This window comes from Nicotiana attenuata, unplaced genomic scaffold (genome assembly GCF_001879085.1).
Source record: "Nicotiana attenuata strain UT unplaced genomic scaffold, NIATTr2, whole genome shotgun sequence".
NCBI classification, from domain to species: Eukaryota; Viridiplantae; Streptophyta; class Magnoliopsida; order Solanales; family Solanaceae; genus Nicotiana; species Nicotiana attenuata.
The window spans coordinates 58194-77742 of record NW_017673522.1 but is presented as its reverse complement, the minus strand read 5'-3'; the positions used below and the strand labels follow the sequence as shown (position 1 = coordinate 77742).

At 37.0% G+C, this 19549-nt stretch overlaps 1 protein-coding gene across 1 annotated transcript; it reads right to left on the bottom strand.

The window, feature by feature from the left end:
- Window positions 1-17078: 17078 nt before the first annotated feature.
- On the bottom strand, window positions 17079-18579 carry LOC109216623 (ethylene-responsive transcription factor ERF026-like). The gene has a single exon (XM_019380800.1). It carries the CDS (start codon window positions 18468-18470, stop codon window positions 17910-17912), a length of 561 nt encoding a protein of 186 aa, XP_019236345.1. The 5' UTR covers window positions 18471-18579; the 3' UTR covers window positions 17079-17909.
- Between the last annotated feature and the right edge of the window lie 970 nt (window positions 18580-19549).

Genomic DNA, 19549 nt, shown 5'->3' with positions numbered 1-19549 from the left:
TATTGTACTCCAAAACAGTCCGCAAACAGGAAAAAGCAACCAAACCAAGAACCCTACACTCAAAGTATTCTCTTTTCTTTTCCCTTTCCTTCTTAATTTCCCAACCAGATTCTATGTTTAAACCAAACACATGACTCATATTACTCAAATCTTACTAAAAATACACTCATAACTGTTGAAGTGATAATACACTAAGTATTTCAATACAGACTATTCATTTAAGCATTCAACCTGTAATTATCACTTCATTAGAACAAATGAACTCTTGTCTTTTGAAAAGATCATGACTCAAACTAAACAAATTAAACCATCTCATGAATGAATCAAGACCACTGATGCCTTTTGAACGATGATCAATTAACACAAATAAACAAGCTAACTGAACTTCATAACCTATATCAATCAGTTAACACAAGAACTAACATAACAAAAACTAGGAGCTAATCATTCTGAACTGTCAAACGATGGTCCTAGAAGCAACATTGAAACAACTATCAACTGGCTAATCCCAAACCAAAACACGATTGAATCTAGCAAATACATCTAGTTAAACATGAAAGGATAAAACAAGGTAAACTAACAGAATTGATCATGTTCCCGGATATGCCAATCAAAACGGATAACACGACTAATACAAACAATACCAAACGGTGCATATTAACCAAAAGATTTTAAACTTTGAAACAAAATGCATAATTCAAACTAATATACATGAGTCGAAACCAACACTTAAAACTACCTATAAATTATATAAACAAATTGAACTAAAACTGAAACTTATTGAAAAATACTACCCAATTACGTGAGATTTAACAAGACGGAAACTAAAATACGATCCTAGTCTTAATAACAGAACCAAAAATCAGAAAAAATAAAAGAAAGGGATAGGGTGTATACCAAACGAGGGAAGTCGATGCCAAATCGATACGAGGAGATGCCGAGGACAACGAGCCGTGACTGCCCGACCTTGAGCGGGTATATTCTTTCTAGCACATGCCAAAACAAATGAGTTCTAGCGTTGTGCTAAAGAGAAACGAGCGTTTTTGGTCAGGAATAGTCTATAAATGAAGGGCCACTAACGGTCGTGGGCGGTCGACGGCAGGCGGAGCGATGGTGTGGCGGGCAGCGGGGTAATCGGGTCGGCAGTGATGGGTATTTTGGGGACATAAGTCGGAGATATGGAGTGAGGAGGAGAAAAGGAGGAAATAATGTGATTTCGGCGGAGATTAGAGGTGGCGAACGGCGGCGGGTGGCTGCTAGGGTTTCAGATTTGGCTAGATTTGTAAAGATTGTGAGGATTTAAAGGATTTGGTGCTTGGATTATGAAAGAGGAGGTTGAGAGGAAGAAAGGGTGAAATTTTGGGTGGTTTGGACGATGGTCGTCGATGGTGGGCGATTTCTGGCGGCGGAGCTGGCGGCAAACGGGCGGAGCTGCTGGGAGGAGAAAGAAAAGAGAGAGGAGAAGAAAAGGGGGAGAGGAGAAGAGAAATAAGGGGAAAATTGAGGCAATTTTCTGATTTTTAAGGGCTTATATACCTCTTGAGAGATCAAATATGGACCATTAGATCAAGGTGATCAACGGCTGAAATTGAATCTCCAATTCATTAAACGAAACGGCGTAGTTTCACCGTGAAACTACGTCGTTTAAGCTTACTTCTCAGGTGGGCTTCACCAGACCGGGTCAAACAGAATTGGGCCATTTATTTTGGGCTAATTTTTGGCTCTTAATTTTCTTTAAAATTAAAACTAGCACAATCCCCATCCCATTATCAAACCATTAAACAACTCTTAAAACCTATACATATACAAATAAGATCAAAACACACACACACACACACACACAACACACACACACACACAGCATACAATATACATATATATATATAATATATATATATATATATATATATATATATATATTGTGACGACCCGACCCGTCGTCTCATGTGTTACCGCTTCGTTTCCCCCATTTTTATGCTTCTTCATGTTTCGTTATCGGTATGTGGTGTGTTAGAGTTGATTTGGATTGGTTTTGATAAGAAATGAGACACTTAGTCTCTTTAAGGAAGGCTTAAGTTGGAAAAGTCAACCAGATGTTGACTATTGTGTTAGAGGGCTCGGATTTGAATTCTGATGATTCGGTTAGCTTCGGGGGTGATTTATGACTTAGGAGTGTGATCGAAATTTATTTTCGAGGTCCGGTGTAGAATTAGGCTTGAATTGGCGAAGTTAGCATTTTGGCGAATACCGGTTGATAGGTGAGATTTTGATCCGAGAGTCGGAATGGAATTCCGAGAGTTGCTATAGCTTCGTAGGTGATTTGGGATATGTGTGCAAAATTTGAGGTCATTCGGACGTGGTTTGGTTGGGTTTTTGATCGAGTGCGAGTTTCGGAAGAATTTGAAGAACTTAGGCTTGGATTTGATGTAATTTGATGCTTTTAGTGTTAATCGTGGTGTTTTGATGATTGGAACAAGTTTGGGTGATGTTTTAAGATATGTTGGTGTTTTTGGTTGAGGCCCGGGGGCCTCTGGGTGATCTCGGACGGCTAACGGGATGAAATTTGAGTTGAGGAATGGCAGATTTTTAGCTGGTATCTGATATGTTCGCTTCTGCGGCCATTTCCGCAAAAGCGGTTCCGCAGAAGCGTAATGGTGGTCGCAAAAGCGGTCAAGAGTTGAGTAGGGTAGTTCCGCAGAAGCGAAACCTTTTTTGCACAAGCGTGTCCACAGAAGCGGACGGGCGATCGCAGAAGCGATTTTGGCTATAGATGGAATTCCGCAGAAGCGATATCGCGAAGTGGGGATGAGGACCGCAGAAGCGGAAACCCGTGGAGCCAGAAGGGTTTTATATTCATTTTTGTTCCGTGAAGCTTATGTTATTTCCACCATTTTCAAGCGAGCTTGTGAGCTATTGGACGGAATTAAAGAGGGTTTCGACGGGAATTGATTGGAGGTGAGTCTCGTGACCTAGAATCATCATTTTATTGAAGAATCAACACCTAAATTCATGGAAATTTGATTAAAAATGGAAGGAACTAGGGCTTGACTTTTGAAATGGAAAAATTGGAGTTTGAGGGAGCATTGGAGCTCGGATTTTGGTAAATTTGATATGTATGGACTCGTGGCGAGGTAAGGAATCCATTGATGTTAACTTTCTAATTTTTCGAGGAGTGGGCCCGAGGCTCGGGTTGTGCTAATTTCGAGATTTTTGCTATTTTTTCGATTTGTTTTCGATTGTGTATTGTTCCCTTAGCATATTGTGATGTATTCGCTCTGATTTTGATTAGATTCGACGCGCGTGGAGGCCGATTTGAGGGGCAAAGGCGTCGCGAGCTAGAGATTTCACCGGTTCGAGGTGAGTAATACTTGTAAATGATATCCTGAGGGTTTGAAACCCCGGATTTGCACATCATAGTGCTGTATTGAGGTGACTTACACGCCGGATAGCGAGCGTGGGGTAGAGCACCATTGGGGATTGTGACTTGGTCCGTCCCGATTGATGTAATTACTACGTATTTGACTAAAACTACTTGTTATCATCACAATTTGGGCTGATTGCCATGTTTGGGCTTCGTGCCAACTATGTGAATCCTTCAGGGATCGATAACACTGTTTTCGCATTACTTTGCATATTATTTTATCTCGGTCCAGGGTTTTAATACTGTTTTGCAAACTCAGCCATTTTTTCTAAGATTTGAAAATTTAAACAATATTTTTATTGATGTTTTGAGCTGAGAACCATTATTTTGATATTGCCTAAGTGGCTTATGTGCATTTCTGGACTGAGCATGGATCGGGCTGCGCGCCGCAGCAGTGTTATAGTGATTTCTGGATGTATGGTTGGCTCGGGCTGCGCGCCGCAGCGGTACTGTATTAATATTGAGGCCGAGGGCCTGTTGATGCCACGAGATGGCTTGATTATTACGCTTGGGCTGTAGGAGCCCCTCCAGAGTCTGTACATACCCCCAGCGAGCACCGCCGACGTTAAATATGGATGGCTCGGGCTGCACGCCGCAGCGGTCATATGCATTGCATTGCACTTATGCATTGGTTCCTGTTTGTATTACGTGTCATGACATTCAGCACTCGCATTTCATTGGCTTCTATGCTACTTCTTGCACTGCTTACTTGATACCCTGGTGTTATTTGTTGATGGAGTGTTGTGCCCGAGGGGCTGACTTATGTGCTGACTTGCACTATCTGTTTCGCATTCATTTGCTTAACTGTTGAAAAAGACATTTTCAAAAGAGGTTTTAACTGAGCCCAGATAGATTTTCTAAAGGATTTCACGATCTTACTATTTTCTCAAAGGGTAGCACTGTTCTATATAGCATGATGGAGTGCCTTTCGTGATTTCTTGCTGCTCAGTTATTATTTACCTTTATTACTCACTGAGTTGGAGTACTCACCTTACTCCCTGCACCTCGCGTGCAGATGCAGGTAGTGGTTACCCGGTAGCGGGTTGAGCTGGTTGAGGATTTGCTATCGTAGCTGAGCAAGGTGACCGCCGGCGTTCGCGGCACCGGACTTCATCTTTTGATTCTAAACTTTATTCTGTATATTATTGACCTTGTGGTCGTGTTCAGGCTTCCTGAGATGCTCGTGACTTGTGACAACCCGGTCGGGCTGTGTTGGGTCGTATATATATCGATTGTTATTGTCATTAAGTTGTATTTATCTAATCATTTACGTTTAAAAAAATTTTTGAAAGAGGCGTTGTTGTTCTGTTGGCTGGCCTTGTCTTCACGAGAGGCGCCATCACGACCGGGTTGGGGATTGGGTCGTGATATATATATATAATGTAGAGGAAAAAGATGGGGCAAAAATTAGGCATTTACACATACAACCACTGTGGCAAGAAAGGACACATCAAAAGGTTTTGCCGCAAGTTGAATCAAGACACTAGAGAAGGAAAGAAAGCTGAAAATAACGAGAACAATGTTGCTGCTATTATTCGAGATGACCTTCTTTTTGCTTATGATGAAAACGTCATCAATTTGGTATCCCATGAGATGAGCTGGATAGTAGATTCTGGAGCTACCTCACATGTCACACCAAGAAAATATTTTTTTTCTCATCTTATACTCCTGTTGATTTTGGAGTGTTAAAGATGGCAATGCCAGTGAAGTTAAGTTGTTTGGTGTTGGCACAGTTTGTTTGAAAACTAATAATGGTTCAATGTTAGTTGTTCAAGATGTCAAGTATGCTCCAGACTTTCCTTTAAATTTGATCTCCGCAGGAAGATTAGACGATGAAGGTTACCATAATGCCCTCTTTAATGGCCAATGGAAGCTCACTAAGGGCTCGTTAGTAGTGGCTCGCGGTCTGGTTATTTATATGTGACACAGGGCTCTATTCTTAATGACTCAATAAATCTGGTGAAAGTGATACTTTATCAGAATTGTGGCACAGAAGATTGTGTCATATGAGCGATAGGGGGATTACGTGTTTGGCTAAGAAAAGTTTGATTTCTGGATTGAAACAAGCAAAGCTGAAAAGGTGTATCCATTGTTTAGCTGGCAAACAGAAAAGGGTTTCCTTTCATAGCAATCCTCCCTCAAGAGAGCCCGATTTATTGGAGCTAGTACACTCTGATTTGTGTGGTCCTTTTAAAGTAAAGTCAAAAGGTGGTGCACTTTACTTTGTGACCTTCATTGATGATCATTCACGTAAGCTCTGGGTGTATCCTTTGAAATCTAAAGATCAAGCACTTGGCGTGTTTAAGGAATTTCAAGCCTTAGCTGAGAGACAGACGGGGAAGAAATTAAAATGTATTCGCACTAATAATAGTGGTGAATATTGTGGTCCCTTTGATAACTATTGCAAGGAACAAGGAATTCGTCATCAGAAAACTCAGCCCAAGACGCCTCAATTGAATGGTTTGGCAGAGAGGATGAATAGAACTCTAGTTGAGAGAGTTAGATGGTTACTTTCAGAGGCTAAACTTCCAAATACATTTTGGGCGGAAGTACTTAACATTGTTGCCTATGTTATCAATTTGTCTCCTGCTGTTGCTTTGGATGGTGATGTCCCAGACAGATTTTGGTTTGCCAAAGATATTTCTTATGGTCACCTGAGAGTTTTTGGGTGTAAAGCTTGTGTGCGTGTTCCTAAAGATGAGAGATCGAAATTGGATGTCAAAACTAAGCAGTTCATCTTTATTGGATATGGTCAAGATGAGTTTGGGTATCATTTTTATGATCCGGTTGACAATAAACTTATTAGAAGTTGTGATGCAATATTCATTGAAGACCAAACTATTGAAGATATTGACAAAGCTGAGAAGATAGGTTCTCAGAGTAATGAGAGCTTAGTTGATATTGATCCAGTTTCAATTGCTAAGGCACCTATTGCACATGAAGGAACCCAAGACAATGATGGAGATAGTGATAAAGATCAAAATGATCATCATGGTGTAGATGTTATGGATGCTCCAGTTGATAAAGTTGTGGTTGATCAGCAACCAATTCCTGCACAGGTAACTACTTCGAATGCTCCTGAAACCTCTTTTAGAAGATCTACAAGGGAGAAGCAAAAATCCATGCGATATACTCCTGATGAGTATGTACTTTTGACTGACATGGGAGAACCTGAGAATTATGATGAAGCCATGCAAGATACTCACAAAGATCAGTAGATCGAAGCCACGGAAGATGAGATGAAGTCACTCCACGAGAATGGCACATATGAGTTAGTGAAATTGCCGAAAGGTAAGAGAGCTTTATCTAACAAATGGATATTCAGAATAAAGCAAGATAACTATACCTCTGCACCTAGATACAAGGCGAGGTTACTTGTTAAAGGTTTTGGCCAGAAGAAGGGAGTTGACTTTGATGAAATTTTCTCCCATGTTGTGAAGATGTCTTCTATTCATGTGGTTCTAGGCTTAGCCGCAATTCTAGATTTAAAGGTTGAGCAGATGGATGTCAAGACTTCTTTTCTTCATGGTGATTTAAATGATGAGATTTATATGGAGCAGCCTGAGGACTTCGTAATTAAACTTGCAGATAAACATGAATTTTGCAGAAAATTGGCAGGCATGAAGCCTGTCAATAGTTCCTCAACTTGAAGACACATTTGGCCCCTTGGATGGAGGGGGGGTTTGTTGGGCACATGCCCATATTGTCCAGCCAAAGGCCCAATGGCCTAATCCTATTCTCTTTTGGTTTTCATTCCTATTCGGAATTGGATTCGGTGTTATTCCTATTTTGAGTGGGTTTTGGCTTTAAGAGAAAGCACCACTCATGATCTATAAATAGGACAACCATGGAGAATTATTCTATGCTCATTGATACAAGTCTTTGAAAGACTTAAGCACATAAGAGTGGTTTTTGAGAGAGCTTTCATCAAGAGAGAAGAGAGAAGAAAAGTATTTGTTTTGCTGCAGATTTTTATTCCGACCAGCCAACTTCAAATCACGTTTCCAATTCGTTAACCGTTGGATCGAGCTGAAATTTTGATTGAGTGTTCGTAACATCTTGATCTTGGATTTGAACGGTGAAGATCGGATTTGGAGGCTCGTCGCATCTGATTTCGAGCCTCGAACAACAGCTTTGTTTTTGTGGATTATACTCTTTCTTCAATTGATTAGTTGTTGCTCTTGTTACAATTGTTGCTCTGTGTTTGGCACTTGTTGTGTAGCCAATTTGGAGAACTTTTGTAACCCTCTTATTGTTATAGTGGAGCTTTTTGGATCTTTGTGATCCCGTGTGTAGCCAATTCGTTAACCGTTGGATCGAGCTGAAATTTTGATTGAGTGTTCGTAACATCTTGATCTTGGATTTGAACGGTGAAGATCGGATTTGGAGGCTCGTCGCATCTGATTTCGAGCCTCGAACAACAGCTTTGTTTTTGTGGATTATACTCTTTCTTCAATTGATTAGTTGTTGCTCTTGTTACAATTGTTGCTCTGTGTTTGGCACTTGTTGTGTAGCCAATTTGGAGAACTTTTGTAACCCTCTTATTGTTATAGTGGAGCTTTTTGGATCTTTGTGATCCCGTGGTTTTTACCTTCGATTTGAAGGGTTTTCCACGTTAAAATTTGGTGTTCTTTATCTTCTTTATTTTCGGATTTGCCTCTTCCTCAACATAATAGTGAATGTTAGGTGTTTGTCCAGATTTTCTTACAATAATTGATTTTCCTATCTCATGAAGGAAAGGACAACATATCTTTTCTTAGAAGAAAAATGTTATTCTTCCATATTTGGCTAGTCCCTTTTCTTGTAGGAAAAGGTATGGAGTTCTATAAATTGAAGATCCGTCCTACTCATTCAGTAGCATCCGCAATGTAGCCATATGGGATTTGAGAGTCGCATTTAGGAGGAGAACTTTACGACACAAGTGTTAGTGTGTTACTTGTGTTTGCCTCTTCGTGAGGTTGTTCTCTCGATATTTTGTACTCTCTTTTTATTATAGTGGATTGCTCATCTCCGCCGTGGACGTAGGTCAGTTGACCGAACCACGTTAAATGTTTGTGTCTCTTTTGGTAGATTTCTCTTTTGTTGTCTGATTTATCATCGTTGAAGGTTTGCTTTACTAGCTTCCGCATGACACCTGACTTTTTTCGGTCCTAACATCTTAATGGTGTGAGGCCTTTTGAGTAAAATCGTGCAGGCTTGACCCAAAGCAAATAATATCACATCATATTAAAAGTATCTTTAAACTATTTTAACCCAACATAATCCAATATCAGAACTCAAAAAGTTTAAAATCTGAACTCGCCTATGAGTTTGATAAGTGGCACGAACAGCCATCCAAACAATCGAGTCCAAACGAAATCTAATCTAAATAGAACAAGCGACAAAATAACCTTTTGAAAATGAGGTCATCAGTTAGGGATCATGTATGGGTCAAAATTAGATCAGAGAAATTCGTCACGCGAAAACATAAGGTCGTGGTCAGACAGGCCAAGGTCGGACAGGCCAAGGTTGGACCGTCATCAATAACCAAGGTCGGACACGCCAAGGTCGGACACGCCAAGGTCGGACCGTCATCAATAACCAAGGTCGGACCTTCATCAATAACCAAGGTCGGACCGTCATCAAACAACTAGTTTGCTTTGGATTACTCAAAAGGGATATTCTACCGAATATTCCCTCTAAATTGTACATTTTTTAGGATTTTCTATGGATACACCCCTTATAAATAGGAGGGGATGACTTTCCAAAAGGGGGGCTCTCTCTCTCCCTCTCCCTCTTTCTAGAAAACATGTAAACACACCTCTCCTAAGAAATGAGAGGATCTGTGGTCCCATATCTTCATCAGGCCCGAAAAAGGGTCATGAGGTTCTTGTATTTTGCTATCATTCTTCTGGATTAAATGAAAGAAGATCCGTCTCACTGAAGATCGGGTGAATCTTTTCCTTTATTCATATTTTTGTTACTTAATGCATCTTTCTTTATGCTATTAAATCTAGTCATAATCGCCGTCAACATTTATACTCACTCTGTTTTTCCATTCATCTTACTCATCTCGGATCTAGAATTAATTATCTTTAATTAGAATTTACCCCTTCATCTTCTTTGATTGATTTGTTTAAAAAGTGTTAAACAACTTTTGAGTCAAACAGATCAATCACTGAGTTCCAGCACACGGGATTGACAGTTTAGCCAACTTCCTCACTTTCACACCCCAAAATTGCTAGTAATATTATTGACAAGTGAAAGAAGCTAAGGGCCATTTTTCCTATGGTTTGCCCACGGAAACGTGTGCACCATGTACTAGCTGTATTATTTTCATGCCTTAGGTCCAACATCTTTTTTGGTCCCTTTGCTTCTCACTTTCCTATTTTTCTTCTAATGTCCATTTCATTGACTTATTAGCCGTACGGAATTTGGTAGAGTTCCTTTCATTATCTATAGTTTGTTGACTGGAGTATTATTTTTAAACATCATGTTATATGACTCAATAGTATATATATATCAAACACTTAAAACTCTTATATAATGAAATTTACATAATATAGATAATTTAAATGATCACTTTTAAAATAAGCGGATGTGTCCATAGTCCAAATTAAACTAAAATAAGTTTAAGTGAAATAAGCAAAGGCAACCTTATGTGAAAAAATGAAAATTTCTTTAAGCTTTAAAAAGAAAAAGAAAAAGAACTAAGGCATTCATTTATAATATATAAACATTTTGGTAATAGTACTTGACATATATTATCAAGTAAATTATGTTCATTTATTCAAATGCGAAAGGATAGTGCCGTAAATAAGGATAAATGAAAGAAAAAGAAGGAAGTACTTTTTGAGAGTTTGAAGTGTACAAATAAAATTGTTTAACTAGGCTACATTTCGTTAAAAAAGGAAGTACTTCAAATGGCTTCACTCCATTTTTAATAAATAAAAAATTTACCTCCTTCACCCTCACTTTAGAAAATGAAGTCAATACTTAAGGCTTCGTTTGTCCATAACAGAAATTTCCTTTTTAAAATTTTTTTTTTAAAATGTGCTTGTCCATAAAATTTTGCAACTTTCTTTTAAAAAAAATAGAAATTGAATTTTTCAAAAACCAAAAAGTGATGTGACGACTTTTTTCAAATTTTCAGAAAAACTTTTCCCTATTCACAAAACTGCAATATTTTTTAAGTGAAATGCATGTCCAAACATAATTTCAAATTTCAAACATGATTTATCAACTTAATTCCAAATCCTATTTTTTTCAAAAATAATAACTTTTATGTCCAAACGCCTACTTAGATATTACCAAACGTCTTTAAGAGTTACTTCTAGTACAATATAAATTAAGAAGAATACTACATAAGAAATAAATTACTTGATCAGAATACAAACCACTATTTACCACACAAAAAAAAAAAATAGAATGTATAACTTTGATCAGAATCACAAAAAGAAAATTACTTTCAAGATTGCCTGTCACCTGCTCTCATAACATTTGTTATGGACTATAGACGTAATAACTGATAGGAAAAACAGATCTGGATTTATCAAAATTCCATGCCAAACTGTGTAAATTAAGTAGACGTATTTGAAATTTGAAATTATGTTTGTAAATGTATTTCACTAGAAAAAATATTACAGTTTGTGAGGAGAAAAGATTTGAAAAAGTGGTCTTTTGAAAAACTCATTTAAAAAAAATCCAAAAACTTACAAATTTTTATGGACAAACACATTTTTTTTTAAAAAACACTAAAAAAGGAAAAAAAATATATGGATAAATGGGTGGATGATTACAATTGTATTTGATACTAATAGCCTGTTTGGCCAAGTTTTTTTTGGGCCAAAAGTGTTTTTTTTTTTACCAAAAGCACTTTTGGCCAAAAATCGAGGTGTTTGGCCAAGTTTTTGAAAGAAAAAGAAGTGTTTTTGAGGAGAAGCGGAAGTAGTTTTGGAGAAGCAAAAAAAAGTAGCTTCTCTCCAAAAGCACTTTTTTGAGAAGCACTTTTGAGAAAAATACACTTAGAAGCAGTTTTCAAAAGCTTGGCCAAACACTAATTACTGCTCAAAAGTGCTTTTCAAATTAATTAGCCAAACACAAAACTGCTTCTCACCAAAAGCACTTTCTTAAAAAGTACTTTTGAGAAAAGCACTTCCCAAAAGAAGCTGAATTTTTAGAAGCTTGGCCAAACGGGCTATAAAGTGGATGCCGTGATGTATTTATCGAGACTTGTACTCTCTCTCTCTCTCTCAATCAATTAGCTCTTTGCCCATATATCTTAAAACTTCCAACTATCATATTTACTCTATTTAATTAAACCATTCTATACACTGTATCAACACTAGATCTGTAACAGCTACCAATAATATCATTATCATGACCCAAACTGGGGGTCTTGACCAATAACATAACTAGGAAATGGAAACTTGATTATGTTGTCTCAACCTATTACAGAAGAAAGAACAATGTTATGGTCCAAACCACCTCTTCATAATGATGGTTGCTCATATATACCATAACAAAATTTAATCAGAGATATGAACCACAATACTACCTAGTCAAATATGTGTGTCCTTTCTAATTCTAACGGATTTCTTCTTTAGTTTATAGTACAGTAATTAGTTTTTAATTGATCCAACATTTATCACGATGTACATTGAACCCGAGACTTTGTCCCTACCAAATCGCTGCAAATATTCATCATGGATGAATCAATTGAAGCATGATTGAGTGGGTAGGTACTTTAAGAAGAAATTAGCCTCGTTAAATTAGAAGCCTCGTGTCTTTCATTTGTAAGCTTGATTAATCCGGATTTGTAACTGAACGTCCTATTGAAGGAGTAGTCCCACCTTATGAAAGAAAATTTTATTTTCGGAATTTAAGTCTGAAGTTTCTAGTTAAGGATGACAGGGTACTACCTATTGCCCACTAACCTTTTTGTTCGGGTTTAATAAACTCGCATAAGAATTGACTTGTTCAAGCTCTTAGCAAAAAGGAAAATAATCGAGTGCATCTAAAAAGGAACACAAAAGAAAGAGACACACACTAAACACTATGACAACGTGCAACACATGATTGTCCTAGGAACTTTTCTGAGCAATTGGACAATTCCTAGGTACTCCCTGTTTGGTTGGGTATGGAGTTTAAGAAAAAATGAAGACTTTTAGAATTTGTGATCCTAAACAAGTTAAAAAGGGACCCAGAGTATTTGTGTGTTATAAAAGCTTCTCATTAAGGTAGAATTATAAGTTTAAGCTAAATTGTATCCAAACTTCGAAAGGGATCATTCTTTTTGGAACGGACCAAAAAGGAAATAGGTTCACCTAAGAAGTATCAAATAGTAATACGTCTGATTATGTTGAAATTATTTTCTGTCTTGTCACCCATGGATGAGGGTAGAAACCAAAGGGAGACAAAAAGCCTTTTAATTGAACCTCTAGATTTAGAACCATTCTTCCTGATATATATAATCTTGTTTGAGGTCTGTACTTTCTGGGTTCTATTCCTATTCCCAACTACTGATCGTTGATTAGAATTAAAAAGTCAGTCCAGGGGTGTACAAAGAAAACCAACAAACCGCACTAATTCGATAATTTAAGTCAAATCGAGAAAAAAATCTAATTATGGTTTGGTTTGATTTGGTTTGGTGTTGGAAAAAAAAAACCCGACCATGATTGGTTTAGTTTGGTTTTAACTAAAGAAAGTCAAACCAAAACCAAACTAACCCGACATTACATATATAGAAGTTTTAGATATATTTAATATATAAATATATTTATTGTGATGTAATTTATAAATATTTCTTAAATTTTTTCATAATTTTATCTTTTAAGGTATTATTTCAAGGTTGGACCTAGAACTTTTGAATGTTCCAATAAGTTTTATAGCCATTAATATTAGTAAGATAAATAATGCTAGCAAAAGCCCAAACCAAAACCAAATCAATACTAATGCTAACAAAAGACATTCAATTCAATACTACGAACGAGCGTGTATTGAATATTCATTTTTTGTTTTGCAATAATTTAGATAAAAATGCATAACCTATTTTTATTTTTTCTTTAGTGTTTGGTCATGTAATTAATACTCCCTTATTAATCTACTTATTTTAGCATGACTTAGTATTTTCAGATTAATTATTTTTATTATGGCTTTTTAATTAGCAATATTTATATATTACATAAATTTATTGTCTTTATTGTTGAATATTTTAGGATAATGCCATGACACATCCCATATTTTGTATTATTTTCTTGAAAAATACTTTATATAGTTGTATCTTACTAGGATGAAAGAAATATTTTGAGCATAAGTTATATGTTTTGTTCTACGAAAGTTTTACCGGAAAAAAATCCGAATAACCCGAAAACCCGAGTAAAACCGATATTGAAAAACTCGAGTTTTATTGGTTTTGTTTGGTCTTTGTATTTAATAACCCAACACAATTGGTTTGATTTAGTAATTGAAAAATCCAAACCAACCCGACCTATGTACATCCCTAAGTCAGTGTGATACACAAAGCATGTAGGGTCCGAGGAAGGGCTGGCCTAAACCCCATGTAGGCAGCTTACCTAGTGCGAGCAGTAGTGTTGCTTTCACGGCTCGAACATGTGACAAAGATCACACGGAGACAATTTTACCGTTGCTCCAAGCTCCCTTCTCCTTGATTAGAATTAAAAATGGTTAAATGGTGTACTACAAACAATAGCAATAAGTCTCAAACATGCACTTCATTATTAAAGCTTAGGCACTTCATTATCATGCACTTCAAGAAGAGCCTTTACAGAGAGGTGTAAGCTTCGGCAATCTGACTGTGAATACTAATTAGTGTTTAACCAAAAAGTGTCAAGCTTTTTATTAACTAATTGATAAGAAAGAAGGAAGTGTTATAAAATAATAAAAGCAAAAGAACAATATTGCAGAGAAAGAGAGAGGAAATTCTTATTGAATTTTTTGGGATGAATTACAATGGAATAGAACCCTCTATTTATAGGGAGATGGTGACTTAGCCACCAAGTAATAAACCCTAAATCTCTCTAAATATGGACATTCACCATAAATAGGATTCTATTTATAACACTCCCCCTGAATGTCTATTCAACAAATAATGTGCCTCGTTAAAACCTTAACTAAAAGAAAACCCAATGGGAAAAAAAAATCTAGAAAAGGAAAAAGAGTACACATGTTTAAAAATGCGCCTATTGGTTGCCTCGTTAAAAACCTTGCAAGGAAAACCCAGTGGGACAAAACCTTGTAAGGGAAAAAGAGTGCAACGCGCATTAACTCCCCCTGATGAGAGCATCAATTCACATCCTTGAGCCTTCACATCCCAATCTTGTGCACTAGCTTCTTGAAGGTTGACGTCGACAAAGATTTTATATCAGTTTCAATATATTTTCATAATGACATAACATAGAGATCTCTTTATTGATATTTTCAGGTACCTGAATCTCTCATGAGATTTTATGAAGTGTTATGTCATGTAATCTTCTAGATCACTTGCCTCCTTTATTATGATCATTTTGATCATTTGCTCATCTTCTTTATCAAGAGGTTTATTTGAAACCGATTTGTCTATATGCTTTAAGCGTACCATAGACTTTGTCCTTCTAGGACTTAATATGAGCATTTGCATTGAGAATATAGTTACTTTCTTTGGGTCAGCAAATGCGCTGGCATGCTTTGCAATATATTACAAATGAATTATCCTTTTATGAACTTCAAGTTCATATTATCTTATTCGAGGATCTATATGAACAAATGATAATTCATTCCACGTAACTTTTTCTCAATTGTTTATCATGTCTCCCCCTCATGTTAGAAAAACTAACTTGTTTTCTCAACTTTGAGAACTCATCTTTGTGCTTTATGGTGTTAATCAAAATAAACACCGCACATCAATAATAATGAGATGAAATTATTTGGTTCCTGACCCTGAACCACTTGTGAGGGAAGAAAATAATATACTTTGGTGTATAACGTATATCAAACTGATATAGATAACTTTGTTCTCATAAGCAATTGTTTAGCGATCAAGTAGAGGCACTTAATAAATTATTTTGCTAAACCAACTGTGATGTAAACCAACTTATCAAGATGAACTTCTTGAATAGAAAATCTGAAAATTATGCTCGAAATTAAATTATTGAGCAAGTTACCTCGCAAAACACCATGTTGCAGGTTATTAATAATCGCACATGTAACCATCTCATAGATGCATCTTATGTGGTATACATGGCAGGTGAATGGTCCCATATTCACCTTTGATATTTCCAGTATTCATGGGATTCAATCCCAATTTTAGTTGATCTATTAATTAATGAGAACAAGCAATATAAGAGAATTCGTAAAGAACTTTCTAGTTCTTTAATATTTACCCATGTGAATTCTCTATTCTCCAAAATAGTATAATTGGCTCTTGCAGAGTTCTCAATTAATTTTGTACTACCACATATTCATCAACATCCATATGGTGAATATGTCTTTTAAAGAGAAAGTTGTACCATTATGGTTATGGTCAAAATTATATGCAAGATCTGTTTCTTGCATTACCATTAATCACAATGCCAAAATATTTTGGCGTACAATAGGTACATGACCAATGACCATTCATGCCATAATAATGACATTATTTTCTTATATCATCTCAAACCTCCTTCTAGAGGTGAGTGTGGTATATTCATTACCACTAGCACGTTCATATTCTTCCAAGAATGAATATGTATTCATAAATAAGATGTCATCACATTCACATCATGAATGGACCATAAGCATCTGTATATGCTTTACGAAATCTTATGTCAAATCGATGACAAACATCAACTTAACAGAGTGAAGGCTTATTTTGAGAATCCTTATTATTCTCATTACCACGATAATGACGATTATAATTTCGTCTATTGCCACATCCACATCCATTGATACCTTCACAGTAATAATTTTATCTTCTTTCAGACTTATCACATACTGCTATCACATTCTCTTAAAGGAATGAGAATGGAGCAAATTCAAGGGACGGGTTTTCAATTCTCTGCCCACAATCATACATGAATTTGATCATGGCAAGGCATAGAAATTTCCACTTCAGGTTGTTATAATTTCTTACAAACTCCACTAGAGTTATAATCAAACTTTGTTGTCTTTGCTTGTATATAAAATCAAATTATAAAATATCAAGAATTTAAAAGAGAAAAATAAAGTAAAATACTTACCTTAAATCCAGAATTTAATCATGAGGAAGTTCATGGAACAATTGACAATCATTATGCTCAATCTCAAAGCTTCTACTCAATTGGTTAGAGTCTCGTGCTGATAACGTGTTATAAAACAATAAAAGCAGAAGAACAATATTGCAGAGAAAGAGAGAGAGGAAATTCTTATTGAATTTTTTGGGATGAATTATAATGGAATAGAACCTCTATTTATAGGGAGATGGTGACTTAGCCACCAAGTAATAAACCCTAAAATCTCTCTAAATATGGACATTCACCATAAATAGGATTCTATTTATAACAGGAGGATAAATCTTAGCCAAGGATAATTAACTCTAGACCAAAACGCATTAAACAGGAGAATAAAATAAGGTCAAGCACACGCATCTTTTATACTTATAAAAAATATCAAATATAAGTGACATGCTTACATTCATGATGTACTGTTTAGCAATGCAAGAATAAAGGCGGAAAGAGGAACTTCCATTAATAGTTGCTGGATCTATCTATATTAACTCAAGAAAGATGATTACAAAGGTTTGCCGCCGAGATCTGCCACTTCTCTTGTTTTTCTCCTGTTGCTTTCTCCGGTTCTTCTACCTCTTGTTTTGTGTGGGAACCAGTCCCCTTTTTCCTATTCTCTCTCCCCTATTTATATAGTAGTAATTATTTCCTTTTATCCAGCGGTTCTTAACCAGAGGGCCTTTGGGTTGTTCCCCTTATATATCACGACATTTGCCTCGCCGTACAAACTTTTAGATGGTTCGACCCCGGCAGCGGCCGGGATACTCGTTGTTATGACGTCTTATGATACGACCATGGCCCAATCAACCCCTCACCATTCCTTTTAATGTTGATCCACGCATGATCAGATTTCGACCATACAATTAGTAGTAACACATAGGACAGCCTTCATTCTTTCAACACAAGCCCTGGCCCCATATCTGGTTCTCATAATCAGGGTAAACAATAGACTTGTTATCTCCTAAATGAAAGAGAAAATATACAATAAAACCAGCTTCTGCAAATAAATGGTGAAAACAACAAGAAAAGACCAGACTCAACGGCAACTATTTCACTCCAACAGGCTCCATCCGAATTATATTAGGAACACAAGAAAATGTGAGTGAGACAAGTTCTGGTCTCACCTACAATTTGAGTCCTTGACACCACCGCACCTATATAATTTTAGTGGCCACACTATTCAACTGATGTACATGGCACACCAAGAGAGTGCCTTGATTATTGATACTTTTTTTTAAGCTAATGCATGTTACATGTTTGATTATTGATAATTAAGGGTAACTCCAGAGAGTGTATGATGCATCAGAACATTCAGGCAACTCATCGTAAGGCGTCGTCTTCATCCTAGGAGGGCTCACAAGCATTGCCTCTGCCATGTCAACTAACAATCTTGGCATACCAAACACTTCCTCTTCATCAAAATACTCTTGTCCCATTGCTCCTTCATCTCCAGCTTCAGGTTGGCACTCTGCCTGATGCCGCGCTTCTTCGCTTTCCAGTTGTGGCGCTCTAACAGCAGCAGCATTTGCAGCTGCCGCGCGTATGTCTGCTGCTGTTAGGGAAGCTGGCATAGTATATGAACACATTGAGTCCGGGAAGTTCAACGGGGTATCGGGACCTTTTAATGCCAAAGCTGCAACATCATATGCTGCAGCTGCCATCTCTGGTGTTGGATAAGTGCCTAGCCATATTCTCGTAGTTTTCCGCGGCTCACGTATTTCTGATACCCATTTCCTATTCCTCCTGCGAATTCCTCTATAAACAGAATGCCTCCCCTGTTCTGACCTGTTTGATATAGCAGTACTATTACTAGGACAATGATTGCTCCACATTTTGCGATGTGTTTGATGAAATTTGCACAAAGAGAAAGGGTTGGTTGTTAAAGTCAAAATTAGGACTAGCCATGCATTGAAAAATAGGTTGAGGAGTATACTACTAGTTTGGGAATTGGGCTATAAAAAGAGGAGGAGTTCAATAGGCGAAGCGTGGGGAATTCGCGGACCCCTCCTATGGGCATACGTGGTTAGGGGCACTTATTAATGTAGTCTAATCTTGACATGTTTCTTTTGTGCCCACACGTAATTGGGGAAAGCTATAACTTAGCTGTTAAATGCTCAGTTATAGTCCAATCAAAGTAATTGTGTGATAGCATCAGTAAAGTGAAATTTAATGTTTTTCTGTTATCTTACTATAGTTAGAAATTCACATACGGAATTAACAGACACAGATTTAGTTGTTGATTTATGTCAGACCTTGATTTATATGTAAACAATTGAATATACGTCTCATTATTGAAATTGTCTTGCTTACAACAAAAAGAAAGTAGAGAATTGTAGCATTGTGTACGGGTAGAATCGGGGATAAAATTACCTCCATTTTCCGATGAAGAAATGAGGAACAACATGATTCAACGCTGATGCCGAGGGTGCCTGCAGATCGGAGCTCGGGGTGGATGAATGATAGTCGGGAATCGAGCATGGCCAAACATGGGAAGAATCAAGCTCGAGCGAAATAAAGAATCGGGGTTAAAGGGAAGATGGTTAAAGAGGACAAACGAGGAGCCAATATATCCGCCATTAGCCAGATATTACGGCACGAATCACACCCGATATTAACTGGGAATCGTGTTTTCTTGGGGAAAAAGGAAGGAAAGGATCTTATTTATGTCAGACCTTGATGTATATGTAAACAACTGAATATTAGTCTCATTATTGAAATTGTCTTTGGTTATAACGAGAAGAAAGTAGAGAATAGTGGTAGGATCTCTTAGCTTAGTACATATATAATTTTATAAATTTCGCCCTTTTATAATGGGAACCAAATAATATGACTATAAAAGTTGGAATGGAACTTTTTTCGATACTATATAACTAGATGGCTTGTGCTGCCCCACATAGGCGTATACCCGACA

Bases quoted from the DNA above. Each gene is read 5' to 3' on its own strand.
- LOC109216623 (XM_019380800.1), bottom strand. From the start codon at position 18,470: ATGTGGAGCAATCATTGTCCTAGTAATAGTACTGCTATATCAAACAGG.